The 16,470-nt window shown below is 34.9% G+C and overlaps 2 protein-coding genes across 2 annotated transcripts; both read left to right on the forward strand.

The window, feature by feature from the left end:
• Positions 1–297: 297 nt before the first annotated feature.
• LOC115951535 (F-box/kelch-repeat protein At3g06240-like) lies at positions 298–1,470 on the forward strand. Its single transcript, XM_031068717.1, has one exon. The coding sequence runs from the start codon at positions 298–300 to the stop codon at positions 1,468–1,470; it is 1,173 nt and encodes a 390-aa protein (XP_030924577.1).
• Positions 1,471–5,196: 3,726 nt separating this feature from the next.
• Positions 5,197–6,354, forward strand: LOC115951536 (F-box/kelch-repeat protein At3g06240-like). The gene has a single exon (XM_031068718.1). The coding sequence runs from the start codon at positions 5,197–5,199 to the stop codon at positions 6,352–6,354; it is 1,158 nt and encodes a 385-aa protein (XP_030924578.1).
• Positions 6,355–16,470: the final 10,116 nt, after the last annotated feature.

A 16,470-nucleotide genomic window follows, 5' to 3' on the forward strand; every position in this document is an offset into this window, starting at 1 on the left:
TGTAGCTTGTGTCTGGATTTGTGTTTTCCTTTCTTCTTTTCCAAACACTAGAAAATATTTTCCGGAAAATTTTTTGAAATGCAACCAAACACACAGAAATATTTTCCTTTTCCAGAAATTAGCATTTCCGGAAAATATGTATTTTCCGGAAAACGTTTTACGGCAACCAAACACAGCCTAAAAAGGAAGCATTTTCTTTTTGAACCAAACACACTGAAAATAGTCTATTAACGTGGCTCCTCTTACTTTACCTTCTGGCAGCCGCAAACCTATACCAAAGATCCAAAAGTACCACCGATGTCTCGACCTACAGAAAAGCTAAGATTATTGACCGAGCGTGTTCTGGACGACGACATCGTATTCGACATACTGACTCGGCTACCAGTGAAATCCTTAATCCAATTCAGGTGCGTTTCTAAATCATGGTACTCTACAATCACAAACCCCATTTTCATTGCCACACACTTCAAGCTTAACGAAGCCAAATCATTATCCAATAAAAATAGTCACAATGGTTATCTGCTATATACACCTGTAACAGAGGGCTATTCTTTTCACGAAGAATTGCGTACACTTGTTTACAATAGGGACCGCACAGTGACTGAGATTTCCAGGTTTATAACCCCCTTTCCCATTTGTGATGCCTTCATGAATTGCTTCTGTAATGGCATCTTCTGCCTTGATAGGTGTAACGAAAACAATGGTGATCATATGATATATTTGTGGAACCCAAGCATTAGAAAGTTTAAGATGGTTGCTCCTGCTCTTTTGACTGACCCTTTTGATAGTGCCACCCTTGGACTTGCTTATCATTCTCAAAAGAATGATTTCAAGATTCTTAGACTTGTGAGTTTCCCAGGGTCTCTTGGAGAGCCAGATCCACTGACTGAGGCTGAGGTTTACACATTGAGTACGGATTCGTGGAGGAAGGTAGTGTCGGCCGAGTTGTCCGACCCCAACGCTGGACGTCTTTATCATCATTCACCATATATATTTTTTAACGGAGCACTGCACTGTATAGCAGCTCATAAACACTGCAGTTTCATTTTATCCTTTGACATTAATGATGAGAGATTCCATAAGATAATGCTGCCTCTGGATTTCTTAGATGTATACCAATCATATCTTACAGTGTTCAAGGGATCGCTCGCTTATATTATTATCTCTAACCGTCTAGCTACTGGGATCATTATGTGCCACATATGGGTGATGAAGGAGTATGGCGTGGCAGAGTCTTGGACCAGAAAATGTGTACCAATCAATTGGTTTCATCATTTCCATGGCTGCACAGACAATGGTGAATTGCTAATTATGATTTTCATGGGGCTGATATCAATTGGCCCTGAGAATCTACTTCAGAACAGTCTTATAACGGAATCAAATATTAGATGGGCTGGTTGCGCAGCCAATTCCATAGAGAGTTTGGTTCTACTTGATGGGGTAAATTTGTCATCTGAATACAAAGATTAGTCTGTTGAGGTTTATAGTAAGGTGGCTATTTTTTGTGAAGTTCAATGGCAAGTATTTTGGTATCAAATATGCAATTTGAATCTGAGCTCTTATTATGTTGTTTCTTTCTTCCCTCTTATTTTTTATGACATGAACATCAGAGGTACTAATTTATTAAGAATTTTTTTTAAGGAGATTATGGCTATTATGCCGAATTGAAATTTGTGTCAATAACATTGTTCACATCCTCAAAGATGGCAATTTCATGGTGCTGCATACATGCTTAGCCAACATAATCTTATCACATCTGATTGCCCTCATGAAAAATTTGATGAGCTTAATCTCTTTGCTTTCAGTCCCCACCAAAAAAAAAGGGACTTAATTTCTGCATGCAGAAAGTTGATTTATCGGTGATAAGCAATAAATAAGGCTGATTTTATATCTCACGATATCATATAGAAGGCTTTATATTCTTTGCAGCCATAGTTGATTGATCTCATGCTTTTTTATAAAATATGTTTCAACTGCTTCAATTAGTTAGAGTATGCTGGAAATCATGGAATTATTGAAATATATGATTTTGTATGATATAAGATGGCTGGGTTTAGTGAGATTGTTGATAAGTGGGCTAGTGATATAGAGAACTTGGTATGATTGAATACTCTTTACTTTTGTATACAGCAGAAGTCAAAGTCAAATTTTTGACTCAAATCTATGATTTTTCAATGCCATTAATCTTTTAGCTCTTTTTTAAAGCATTAAGTTATAAATCTGATTGTTTCTGGTCTGTGCAAGGATAATGTGCACACTTCAAATATTACAAGTGATTGAATCACTATTTTTCTGCCTCTGTTTCAATGGTTAAGTCATTGATAAATTGATGTACTCTCTTGAGTCTTGATTGTAACATTTTTTTCCTAGTTGAATGATTTGGTAGTTAAGTTTGCTAATATGTTACTCCTGCCCTAGCGATTTAGACAGGCATTTCAACCTCAAGCTTAGGAATAATTTTGGTTACAGGTTTGACATAAATGATGTAAATTATAAAAAATGACCCTTTTGTGGTGAGTGTTTGATGTTGTCATTGGAAAGCTGCTGAAGAATTGTTAGCATATGAAGCTTCTGTTTAAAACAAAGATGTTATTATATTTGTTTTGACATGGCAAAGTCATGGACACGAATATATGCTTAGCAAACATAATATTTGTTTCATTTTTGTGCTAGTGACAAAAATGTCATGAGCATTGCTTTAGCTTTTAGTCCTTAATCCCAAATTTTACTATTTGAAAGTTTAGTTTTTAATTTGGGATTACATTTTTACTTCTTTACTCATATACACTGAGGGAGGGAGAAATGATTTGGGAGAGTAATAAAAATTGATAAAGAAATAATATTTTATTGAAATGTAGTGTAAAATAAATAATCTAATATAAGTGTTTTTCTTGCCAGGGTTTAATCATTTTTTTTTTGGGGTCACAAAACACGTTCACTCACACTTTATTAAGTCTTAGAAAGGTTTAAAGAATCTGGTCAACTGAGTATAAGTACTCGATTTTAAATTCCTATATTTTTTAAAAATTTCAGGCCAAAATAAAATTCCTAAATTTTAGGCTTTTTTTTTTTTTTTTTTTTTTAATGTGAAAAGTTAGGAAGCTAAGTATATAAAAACTAATCTAGTGACAGAAAAGCAGATGAAAAAGTGAATAGCTCACGAAAGAGCCTAGCAGGCTTAGCAGCTAAACGAGAAATTATAAGATCCACATGGTAAACAAGTGATGTGGTTCACCATTCCATTAAAAAACTTCCACCTGTTTAAAATTGTTAGTTAGAAAAAAATTTTAAACAGAAATTAATTACTAACTCAGCAATTTTAAACAAGTGAAAGTTTTTTTGTGGAATAGTGGATAAGTGACATGGTCCACTAGAGGATGCTATAATTTCTCCAGCTAAACACAATACATTACGTTGTTGTAAAAGATACACGCTTGACAAAAACGGACTTTATTAAGTCTTTATTTTTTTTGAGCTGCTGTGAAGTGCTGGTACTCTTCCAGAAAATATAGTAGCTCCATCACGGATGGCATTCGGTTGTAGCTGAATGTTTTCAAAATCAAACTTGTTACAAGCATTCCAATAGAGAGTAGAGACCAAGCGATGACTGTCCAAACCTCAAGGTCTAGCTTCTTTAGCATACTCTGAAACAGTAAGAAGTCTTGTGTTGCATTGGAACATTTTTGTATAAAAAAGATGGGGGAAATGGGTTTATTTTTAAAATATCCAACACAATATTCCTATTTTCAAACTATTAAGCACCGTGCCCCTGTTTTGAAACTCGATTTTTAAAAAATCGAGCTTCAATGTAACTCAATTTTAATGTTTTTGAGTTTTAGGTAAGTTTTTGCCAAGCTAGACGAGCATCCGTGGCTTTTCCCAATAAAAAAAAAAAAAAAAAAATCCAGTTCGAACTTGAGTTCCTCAGAAATTTTTTCAATGCTGAACTCAATATTCTTAAGACCGAGTTTCATGGGAATTTGAAAAAATATTCTATGAAATTATTTTTGTGTCTGTAACTCAATTTTAAAATTATAGAATTATATTGGGATTTTTTTTTAAAGTGAACTCGATTTTAAGAAAATCAAGTTTCACTAACGTTATATCCAAAACAAGTTTTTTTAGAATCAACGTTTTTGGTCCCCTTAACTTCAGTGTTTCTCACAGCTCCATAGCTATACATCCCTGGATTTGGTGTTATCTCTCAAGCAATCATCTCTCTATCATCTCAAGTACAAAACCCATATCATAATTTGATGCACACAGAAAATTTTTTGACATAGGTGAGGAATAGTTTTAGGTATTGCAAAGGTTTATCTGCTAAAATGTATTTTCATATTGAGGAAGTATTTTCATTTGATATTTTTTATTGTTTGTGCTTAGGAATTTGGTTGAATAAGCATTATGTGAGTACATTGGGGTTATATTAGTTGTTTGGTGTTGTAAATTTGAAGTACAAAAAAAAAAAATTTTTAGATCCGCAAGAAGCAATGAACAATAAATCTTATTTGGTTAAGATTTTTTTTAAATTGTTAATAAGAGTTTAGGAGGAATCTTAGCGAAATAAAGGATCATATTTTGTTAGTTAATGTTGTTATTTTCCCCCTATATATATATATATATATATATACTTATTATATAATAAAAATTGGGCTTAGAAACCGTGGTTGCACCAAGTGACTATACCAAATTGAAGAAAATTCATTAAATTCGTTTTTTTTAAATTAAATTTAGTTGGTTGATGCCATACAGCCACTATACTTGAATAAGACTTAAATTATCACAAGAAATTTTTAGATAAAAAAATTTTTATTGTATTTCTCTTGCCCAGTTGTATTTTTAATAAAAATTAGAAAATTTATTGCTAAAATTATAGTATATATTACAAAGGAGTATGATAAGCTTAGAACTGCGAGCTAATAGAATTTAGTAGTATCATGGCATTGTAAACCTATCCTAAAAAACCGTATATATCCTCTCCAACAAATAAAAATGTTTAATACATATTGTGTCAGTATTAACTTAAAGTTCAAGAATTTTTAAGGTATTTGATTTTTACTTAGACTCCTTTTAGGTGGAGAAGGTATATATATACACGCTGTATTTTTTTTTACTTTGCCTTCTTGTAGCCGACTAGCCGCATCTTCTCAAAAAAAACAAAAAAAAAAAAAAAAACCCAAACCAAAAGTACCACCGATGTCTCAACCTACGAAAAAGCTAATATTGTCAACCGAGTGCGTCCCGGACGACATCGTATTCGACATACTGACTCGGCTGCCAGTGAAATCTTTAATCCGATTCAGGTGCGTTTCAAAATCTTTGAACTCCACCATAACCAGCCGCATATTTATTACCACACACTTCAAGCTCAACGAAGCCAAATCATTATCCAATAAAGATAGTCACAATGATTATCTGCTATATACATCTAAATCAGAGTACTTTTCATTTAATGAAGAAGAATTGGTTGCATTTGTTTGCAATAGGGACCGCATATTGACTGAGATTTCTAGGTTTAAAACCCCATTTTGCTTTTTGGATGGTTACTTCGTCAATTGCTTCTGTAACGGCATCTTCTGCCTAAGTAGATATGATGATGATACTATAATATGTTGGAACCCAAGCATTAGAAAGTTTAAGATGCTTGCTCCTGCTCTTCTGACTGAATTTTTTAGTTGGGTCACTCTTGGACTTGCCTATAATTCTCAAAACAATGATTTCAAGATTCTCAGACTTATGTGTTCTCAAAAGTCTGATGAAGAGCCAGATGGCCCAGATCGACCGGCTGAGGCCGAGGTTTACACATTGAGTACGGATTCATGGAGAAAGGTTGTAATATCGGTGGATTCATCCGAACCCAACATTGGATACGTTTATCATACTTCACCGTTTATATTTTTTAATGGAGCACTTCACTGTATAGCATCTACTAACAACGGCCGTTTCATTTTGTCCTTTGAAGTCAATGATGAGAGATTCCATAAGATAATGTTGCCTCAGGATTCCTTAGGTGGATACCAAGGATGTCTTGCAGTGTTCAAGGGATTGCTGGCTTTTATTGTTTTGTCTCGTGATATAGACCCCATATGCGACATATGGGTGATGAAGGAATATGGTTTGGTGGAGTCTTGGACTAGAAAATCTGTACCAATCGATTGGATTCATTTTTTTTTGGGCGTCACTGACAATGGTGAACTTCTATTTGGCAATGACACAGAGCTGAATTTGATTGACCCTGAGAAGAATCTAAATCAAAACATTCGTGTATCAAAAAGATATATTAGATGGGTTGGTTATGCATCTAATTTTATGGAGAGTTTGGTTCTACTTGATGGGGGTAAATGCATCGTCTGAATATGAAGATTAGTCTTTTGAAGTTTCTAGCAACGTAGCTATTTTTGTGAAGTTCAATGACATGTATTTTGGTATCAAATATGCAATTTGAATTTGAGCTCTTATTATGTTGTTTCTTTCTTTTCTCTCATTGTTTATGACACGAACATCAGACGCATTAATTTATTAAGAAAAATATTTTAATGGGGATTGTGGCTGTTATGCCCAATTGATATTTGTGTCAACAACATTGTTGGCATCCTCAAAGATGGCAATGTCATGGTGCTGCATACATGATATAATCTTATCATATGTGATTGCCCTTCTGATAACATGAAAATTTTGATGAGCTTAATCTCTTTGCCTTCAGAAATCAGAACCCACCCAAAAAAAGGGGCTCAATTTCTGTATCCTGTCCAGGGTGAAGAGAGTGGACTTATTGGTGATAAGGAATAAATAAGTCTAATTTTATATTTCACTATACCAAATAAAGCCTTTATATTCTTTGCATTTGATTTTATTGTTTAAAAAAAAAAAAAAGTTTTAACTGCTTGAAAATGTTAAGAGTTTGCTGAAAATCTTGGAGTTATCAAAATATATTATTTTGAATGATATAAGATGGTTGGGCTTATTAAGATTGTTGATAAGTGGGCCAGTGATATATATAGACCACTTGGTATGATTGAATACTCTTAGGGTACATTCGGTATGCTATAATAGCTCCTGTAATGGAATAGTTATTCATGTGTAATAGCAATTCGGTTATTTGGTTGCATCTTTATTATATGGATTAATTATTACATTGGAATGATTATTCTTTAAGTTGAAGAATAGCTATTCCTATTTAAAATTGATGTAATAGCTATTCCTTAGTATATATAATAGGTTTTAATTAAAATTAATATATTTCCAAAAATATAAATTTTCCTTATACATCATCTTTTACAAACTTTCTATATGTAATAACCAAACTTATGAATAATAATAGTTATTCCATTACAATGTCTTCTATTTCCAGTAATGAAGATCACTATTCCTAATGTAATCTACATTCAGTGTACCAAACGTACCCTTATTTTTGTATACAGCATAAGTCGAAGTCAAATTTTTTTCTCAATTATATGGTTTTTCAGTGCCTTTATTCTTTTAGTTCTTTTTAAAAGAATTAAGTCTATTAATTTAATAAAATTACATGCTTAGTTTAGTTTGCCTATTTTCCAATGATTGTTGCTGATCTGTTCAAGGATAATGTGCACGCTTATATGGCAAGTGATTTAATCACTAATTTTCTGCCTCTGTTTCAACGGTTAAGTCACTGCATAAAAATAAAAAATTAAAAAAAAATAAAAAAGGTTAGGTCACTAATAAATTGATGTACTCTCTTGTTTCAAACAATTTTTCCTGGTCGAATGATTTGGTAGTTATGCTTGCTAACATGTCACTCCTTGCCCAGGGATTTAGAATCTAGATATGCCTTTTCAACCTCAAGCTCAGGAATAATTTTGATTACAGGTTTGACATAAAAGATGTAAGACATGACCCTTTTGTGGTAATAGTGTTTTATGGTATAGGATAGCTGCTGAAGAATTGTTATCGAATGAAGCTTGTGTTTAAAACATAGCTGTAATTATGTTGGCTTTCATTCTTGCTGCTGCTGGCATGAAACTATTGCTGTGATTTGGAAGACTACAAAATTATAATGATTATAGCTTTAGGTTTTAGTCCTTAATTCCAAATGTCTATTTATAACTTACTATTTCAATGTCAAGTACGTTTGAGTTGGTAGCTTTTGATAGGACCAGAATTACGAAAGGCATGAAAATGTTGTTGACTTCTTGATATTGGAAAATAAAAACAAACCCAAGGGTGAGGGAAAAGTGAGAGACTTTCTCCTCCTTTAACCTATCAGACCACATAGGAACAGAATTTTTTTTTCATCGAAATTTGTTTTAATGGCCAAACAATTTACAATTGCCATACAAGGCTGGATAGTTGCTTCAAATAATTTTATAATTTGTAAATCCATATAATTCAACACAATTTAGTACAAAATTACTGGTGAGGCTCCTTGGCATAAAAAATAAATAAAATTCTTTTTTCATAATGGTTCACATGCAATATAGAAAATTTTGTCAGAAGTGCATCTTTATAAAGTCCCGGGTCGAACAATGGGATGACAATAAGGCAGGGCTGCCTTGCCCCCGCCACGCATAGTAGTGATTTTGCTCTAAACCTGCCCCGTTGTTCAAGGTGACTTGCCATGGCACGTTCCTGTCCTACCAAAAAAAAAAAAAAAAGTCAAATTCCTCACACAAAACATTATTGAAAAAAAAAAAATCTCAACTGTAAAGCTTGGAAAATTAAGAGCTTTAATGCTATATTTGAAGAGAAGCGGATCAGTGATTACAAATTAGTTAGTTTTTTTTATCACCAAATAAAATCACATCCAGGAGAGCCTTGTAAAATATATTGTCGCCATGTTTGCTAGTCCCTGAACTTCTTGGAAAACCGGTTGAGGAGCAACTTGGATGTGAATTAATCATCTTTTTTAATGTTGCAATATCATCCATGATGGGAACATTCTCCAAGCTAGTAAAGTGATGTGTCCGAATTAGCTTTACTCCTTAATTTGATTTTAGAAAAAGGATTATCTCCCTGAAACCTTGCATCCATGCCTCATATAATGCTTCTCTGATTGTGGATAATTGGTTGTTCTCATCATTGCAAGAGTGCCATGAATAACAACCTTTATGAATGGACTGGCCTAAACGATTTTTTTATCAAAAAGGCACCTCCATTCCAATTAGCTTCGTGCGAACACTTTTTTGTGTCAACTATTATTATGGCTTGCCAATTTTGATTTTGACATGAAATCTGGTTTTTAACACTTTTGGTAGTTGTTGAACCCTTTTGGAGACATACATCTAAATCTATTTTCCATTCTGTCAGGAGTTTTTTGGTGTTTGAAATGGCTTGTTGAACATCAGTAGTTTTATTGTCAAAGATAACCTTATTTCTGTTTGTCCAAATGACCCAAAGAGTGGCACTAATATCTTTAAGAACTTTATCTTCTTGTCCATTACCTGCTTTGTAATTTTTGAGAGTGGTTATCAGCCATTGTTGAACAGATGGAATAGCATCAAATCGAAGGTTCTAAGATGAGACAAACCATAAAGCTCTAGCAAAAGGACATTTGAGAAAAAGATGATCCAACGTTTCATCTTCTTGATCACACATTACACATTTGGGACTGACCATTATTTGTCTTCTAATTAGCTCCATTCTAGTGGGTAACCCATTGTGTAAAAGCTTCCATAAGAACATGCATATTTTATATGAGATTTTTAGTTTCCAAAGATTTTTCCAACCCATTCCATTCGTACCATAATTAGCTCTCCCATCTTGCTCCATAGTAATGACAAATTAGTTAGTTGAATTGTGTAAATTATAATTAGTTATTGAAAAATGATATTAAATAGTTGAATGGAAATCTAATATTTTTATTTAAGTTTGAGAAAATTTCTCAAACCAATCCTTATGAGTTGATTCGGGTTTGGTTTTAAAATATCCGAATCCAGCATTACCCAATCCATGTACACTTATATATCATTTTGTATGAAATAATTGTTTTTCTCTTTAGATAGGAATTAGTCACATCTGAAGTAAAGTTTGTTACTTTAGCTTGAATAATTGAAAAAATCAAACAATCTGCAAGATGTTAGTTTATTGTTTCCTAATGTCTTATGAGATCTATGAGATTTTTGGTTCAAAACCTTCTTTTTTTCTTTTTCTTTTTTGGGTTGGATTGGTTCAAAACCATTAAGTAGCAATCTAGCATCTTAGGGCCAACCATACAATTTGAGTCTTGAAGCGATGGACTAAGCCTAGAGGCATCTTTGCAGCATTTGGGGCCATCAATATTTTCATGGGACTTCTCTAAATAATATCATAAACGGGAGATTACACACACCACGCGTGAATAATAATAATTTTTTTTATTTTTTTTTTACCTAAATGCAAAATGCATCATCTAAATTTTACCAGAATTCATTTTAATCTTATAACTTTGCATACTTTTGTAGTCTTCCAACTTATTTAATTAATAAATTTATTATTTAATTGTTGAACACTTTTAGAAAATAAAAAATAAATCAAGAAAAGAAGCTAGTTTCATGGCCAAATTTACCATTTAACACCATTTTAAGAACAATTTCATTAGTTAGCAGGTTTTCAAAACATACTACTATATTAGCATACTAGTGTCTCGAGTCTCTTAAACTTGAGTTCACTATAGCAACTCGAGCCAAAAAGACTCGAGTTCTATGTGCTTGTAGAATTGAGGTGGATTTAATATCCATGTGGAATTCAAGTTTTAGACACTCAAGTTCCTTTTTTGTTCTTCCTTCTCCTGTTCTTTCTTTTCTTCCTTCGTTCTTCTTTCTCTAGACCCAAATCAAAAACAACCCCACAGATTCATAATATCTTTGCATGGAGCATAAACCCAAATCCAAAAATCACGATCTCGGCACCGAAGCAACTCTCTTAGCTTTGCACTAAAGTAGCTTGGGTTTGTTGTTTCTCTTTGGTATTGTTGCTTGGTTTTATTGTTTTTTGGCTTTGTTGTCTCTGGTGGTATTGTTGCTTGGTTTTGTTGTTTTCTGTTTTCTGGGTTTGTTGTCTTTGAAAGTAGGTTTGGGGTTTTGAGTGTTAGAGAGATCGATTAGATGTGAGTGTTTGGGTTTAGGTTTAGAGAAGAGGCTGAGGCTAAGTTTGAGAAGCCACCCTTATAGTGGTGGTGGCTAGGCTTCATGATGGGTTAGGAGGTTGTGCCTCGTTTAGATTAGAAAGATTAAATCAAGGTCTAGAAGGAGATAGACTCAAATCAGAGAGAGAAGAAAGGGCTTAGGTTGAGTGATGTAGGGTGATGATGCCAAAAATGGTCAGTAAGTTGTGTAGTCCTCACGTGCTCTAGACAAAACCTGTGAAATAGAGACAAAGAAAACCCTACAGAAAGTACCAGCGTGATATCGGCCAAATACCCTTCGAAGGTTAAGTTAGAGAGAATTTTTACAACTCTAGAGTGCCAAAGCTAGGAAAAATTCGCGTACCTTGATTTGTGAGGGCTTTGGGGTTTTTATAATAGTGTAGAGTTGACATTCGTTTCTTGGTGGAAAAGGTCTTTCCTTGTAGGGAAGATCCTCATTAATACACATATTTTGCAGGATCCTATCCTTGTAAAGATACCTTTGATTAGGGTTAATCATGGGATATAAGACATTTTCATATTAGGTTTCTTGGAGACCACTTAGGCCACATAGGTGCCACGTGGCTTTGCTACCCATCTCCCTTGCATCCATCCATCTCATTATAATTCGTCCACTACAGAGAGTTTGTTCATCTTGCTTGAGTTTGCCCACTTCAAAGAGTCCATCCGTCTCTCTGCCTTTCTGTCCAAGATACGATTCCCTTTACTAGTTCTTTAATTGTTAGGCCATTTAAACCGTCTCTTTTGGCAACACCATCGCTTATGACTAAGTCTGTTGATTGGATTCATCTGCCTTGGGATTTATCCCTATCAACTACCCCCTCATTCTATGGGTCCATCGCCTAGTATCCAAGATGGGCACGTGGAGTGACAGTCTCACCTAGTTCTAGGGAGTTGTGTTTTGATTGACAAGGTAGTTGATAGTCATAAATGCTGAGGGGACATGTGGCACAATTTCAATGGCTGGTTACTTAAATCGAAGCATCTCTTCATCTTCTGTGACGTTTCCTCTATATATATGTTGCTTCCCCCCTCCATTTCTACCTTTTGCAACCATTTTCCAGTGTCAGAGCGCCACCGTCATCTACAAGAATCTGTCACTCCATCTCCTTAGTGCGTCCATTCACCACACCATTTCCGTCTCTTTTCTGCATTGCACACCAATAAGTGCTCTCTGTCCTGTACACTTATTTTTTATTTTCTTATTTTCTTTAAGCTTTGTATGTCCGTCGCATATGCAGACCTGTAGAGTCTTAGGAGTTTATCTGTCACGTGCAAGTGTAATAGATGTCTAGTGAAGCATCGAGTGAACAATCGTGTGTCTGCAAAGGAGCGGGCTATGACTAGGTGTACCCGTCAGGTCAAGACGACCCCAGTAACCCTTATTCTAAAAGGGTTCCATTTGCCAACTCACCTTTCAAGGAGGAGGATGAGGATTCGGACGTGGACGAGTCAGAGAGTGGTACAAATGGAGACTTAGACGGTGAGGAGAACGTTGAATCTCCTATTAGATCTGTCATTGGCCCTGATGGCCTTAGGAATTTTGTTCTTCCCCTCATGTGGACGGTTAACAATTTTAACTCAACCATTAAAAGAAAACACTTTGACACCTTACGGGAGAGATATCAAATTCCTGTTGACATCCCCATCTGTTTGCCTTTTAAGTTTGAAAATTGTTATTACTGTGGTGCTGATGACATCGGGGTGTATGAGCAAATGTTCAAGACAGGATTTAGATTGCCTTTGAGTGCTCTCTTCCAAGAACCCGATTATGGGGTTGTCGACCTGTGCTATCTTTGGAACGAAACTTGTCAGCTAGACGTTCTGAACCATCCTAAGGTAAGTTTTACATGCATTCCTGAACGAACTAGACGTTGTGGTGCCCTCCACAATCATCCTTATGTCCCCTAAAGGTGGCCTAGGGCTCTCGCCATCCCTTCTAGCAGCCTGTTCCTATGGTGGGTCTACCCTTTCTTTGCTAACAAATCGTTGTAGTTTCCCCTGTCTGATAAGGGCTTCAATCTGTTGCTTCAAGTCATAGCATTTAGATGTGTCATGACCCTGATCCCAATGAAAATGGTAATACTTGTCTGGACCTCTTGCTAGGATCTCTCTTCAACTTGCCAGGCCACGTCAAGGTTGTATCATCCTTAATCTCGTCGGTCTCCAATTCTGGTCGTCTTCCATCCTCTGTCCTGTCGTGCATCTTCTTGCCTTTCCTTTTTCTTGGGTTTCTCCTATCGGGCCAGTAGCACGTTCTCTGCATTCATGTACTTGGTGGCTCGATAAAGCACACCTGACATGGTCATTGAGTCGTTTTTGTATAAGGAGAACAAAAACTTCCTCTTCCACAATCCATTGGTGAACGCCGCAACAAGTATCTTATCATCAACTTCGTCTATCGAGAGGGCATCCTTGCTGAAGTGTGTTATGTAAAAGCTCAGTGTCTCGTCTTCCCGTTGCTTGATGCTCATTAGGCATGTAGTGGACTTCTTATACCTGTGCCCCCTGATAAAGTGCGACGTAAACTGCGTACTCAACTCCTTGAAGCTACTGATGGAGTTGGGCATCAATCTGCTAAACCATACCCTTGCGGGACCCTTTAGCGTAGTTGGGAAAGCTTGGTACATGATCTCGTCCGCAACACCTTGTAAATGCATGAGGGTTTTGAATGACTCCAGGGGATCCAAGGGATCTTTAGACTCATCGTAGGCTTCTATCTGTGGCATATAGAACTTTGCCAGAAGGGGGAATTAAGTGACGGGTGAAGTAAAGGGTGAGTCCGTCTGGTGGACCAACTCGTCAAGGTCATTTGACACCTGTCCCTTGAAGGCGTTCATCTTGAAGTCCATCCATTCCTTCATCATCTGCATCTCTGCAACCATGTATAGTGGTGCCGTATCTGCGACGGATGGACGGCTAGTGTCTTGTCGCTCTTGTCTGCTCGGGACATTGCTGCCTTCTGGTCTTTCTTGGTCCCTTCTTTCGGGGCTAGTATATATAAATTTTTGGACAAGTTTGTGGGACCAAAAAATAAACGCGCTCTTTAGAATTATCAAAGCCAAAGCTTACTACCACAATGTGCCCATTAAATTTGAAAAAAAAAAAAGGGGGAAAGGATGTAGGTGGGACACGGCACCATTTAGTCAAATATTACAAATAAGAGAAGTGAAAAGTGGAAATAATTGCATAAAAAAAATTAAAAAATAAAACTAGAAAGTGGAAAGTGGGATGACACAATCAGGAAACAAGGAACAAAGCTTAATGTTGGGGCCGGCTAAAATAAATTTAAAAAAAAAAAAAAAGTCAAATGTTAACAAGCACCGCAATGGTGCTTGTTAAGGTTATACAAAGTGGGTCCTATTTAATAAAAAATTAAATAAATAAATGAAAAGGAAATAAAAGTAGTTCTTTTGGTTATTTTAATATTTTTTTCTCTCTATGAAGTTGACCTCACACTGAAAAATATGATATAAAACTGCAAAAAAAGACAAAAAATTGTACCCAAAAAAGGTCAGAAGTTGCTGTTAACTGGCATCTTATGGTGCCCATTAACATAACTCATAAAAAAATAATACAAAAATAATACAAAAATAAAGTAAAGCTAAAAAGTTAAAAAGTGGCGATGACACAAATGAAAAATAAGACACGGAACAAATAAAAAAGGAGCAAAAAGTTGAATAGTGGGCATGGTTGAACATGAAATAAGGAACTGCTGAAGAAAAACTAACACAAACTACCCCATGAATTGATCAGTTAAGAGAAAAAGAAGAAGGGAGAAACAATTTCTCAATTCCTCTATAAATTAAAGAGACTTTAGCAAGTTTCAAGGGGAAGAAAGAAAGCACACAGATAGAGAGAAAACACACCCAAAAAAAAAAGCAAAGAAGAGAGACACGGACAAAGATAGAGAGCAACAAGCAGGGGAGCAACACGCAACACCAGCATTAGGTTGGGATTTTATTAGTCCCTTCCTTCTCTAAATCACTCCCTCTCCCTCTTCTTCAAATTTGAATGTTTGTTTGGTAAAACAAATAGGGTTGGGTTTCATGAGGAGTTCCTAACTCCGTACATGAAGCTTTAGATACAAGTCCCTAACTTTTAAATCCTATTTGAAAATTACCAAATAAAAATTCTCTCAAGTTTTGGATCAATGTTTTTTCAACTAGAGTCTTTGACTCTACCAAATTAGTGGAATCCTTGACTCTATCACATCAATGGAGTCCTTGACTCCCAAAATTATTTTAAATAAAGTGGGGATTCTAATTCCTTCAAATTCTAACATGACTAATTCTTTGGGATTCCTAATCTCTTAATCAAGATTGGAGTTAATAATTCTCAAAATAAAATGACCATAAAAATTAATTTGAGGAAATTTTCCAATTCCCAATTCCTAAAACATGTTCATAAAAAAAATAAAATTGCTTCAAGGGAGTTTTCTTTCCCTTAATTAAATTTGGGAACCTCAATCAAAATATCATTAAAATTCCTACAAAGAAGCAAATGAAAGAAAAGGAAAATTGCTTGGACATTCAACTTCTCAAAGAGAAATCCTTGGATCAATTTCCATAAAAACATGGTCCTTGACTTATCCTTGAGATTAAAACCAATTATCTCACCCAAAAGCAAAATTAAGTCGATACTTAATTAAACACCAAGTATTTGACTTATATATCCATTATTTAAATTGGGCAAAATCATATTTGAGAATTTTAAATCTAAAACCTCAAATTAAGAACTAAGAATTGGCTTGATCCCCGTAAAGAGTACGTAGGAAACCTAAATAAATTATTAGATGTAGCCACAAATAAATAAAAACACAAATCCCCTTAAACATGAAAATAAATAAACTTATGCACAAAGATGAAGTGGTTGGAATCAAAGGGTCTTCCCTTGAAATAAGGGATTGTAATTAAGAGATACATTATCTTGAATGGGTACTACTCACATCAATAAAACTCATACGCCAAAAGGCCTATGGGTGAAGTTATGTTCGATGAATTTGACTAAATAAAAATTCTTGTTAAACATATTTTGACAATGTTTGTTAAACATAATTTAACAATTCTTGTTCAACATAATTTGACAACGTTTATTAAACATAATCTAAAGAATTATTGCTAAACATGGGTTAACAATTTTCGTTAACAGATATCATTAACAAGAGAGTCAAGAATAAAAACAAAAAAGATGCATAAATATATCTATTATGTATATAGTTTTCCACTACATTTTATACGAAAAGAGAAAAACAAATAAAAAATTATTTCTTCTCTTCACTTGAATTTGATCATTCGATATGAAAAAAATTATAAAAGGTACAATGATGGTGGTAATGGCCATCCTCAGTGGCATGACCATTGCCCTGATGA

This window comes from Quercus lobata, chromosome 7, assembly GCF_001633185.2.
Source record: "Quercus lobata isolate SW786 chromosome 7, ValleyOak3.0 Primary Assembly, whole genome shotgun sequence".
NCBI classification, from domain to species: Eukaryota; Viridiplantae; Streptophyta; class Magnoliopsida; order Fagales; family Fagaceae; genus Quercus; species Quercus lobata.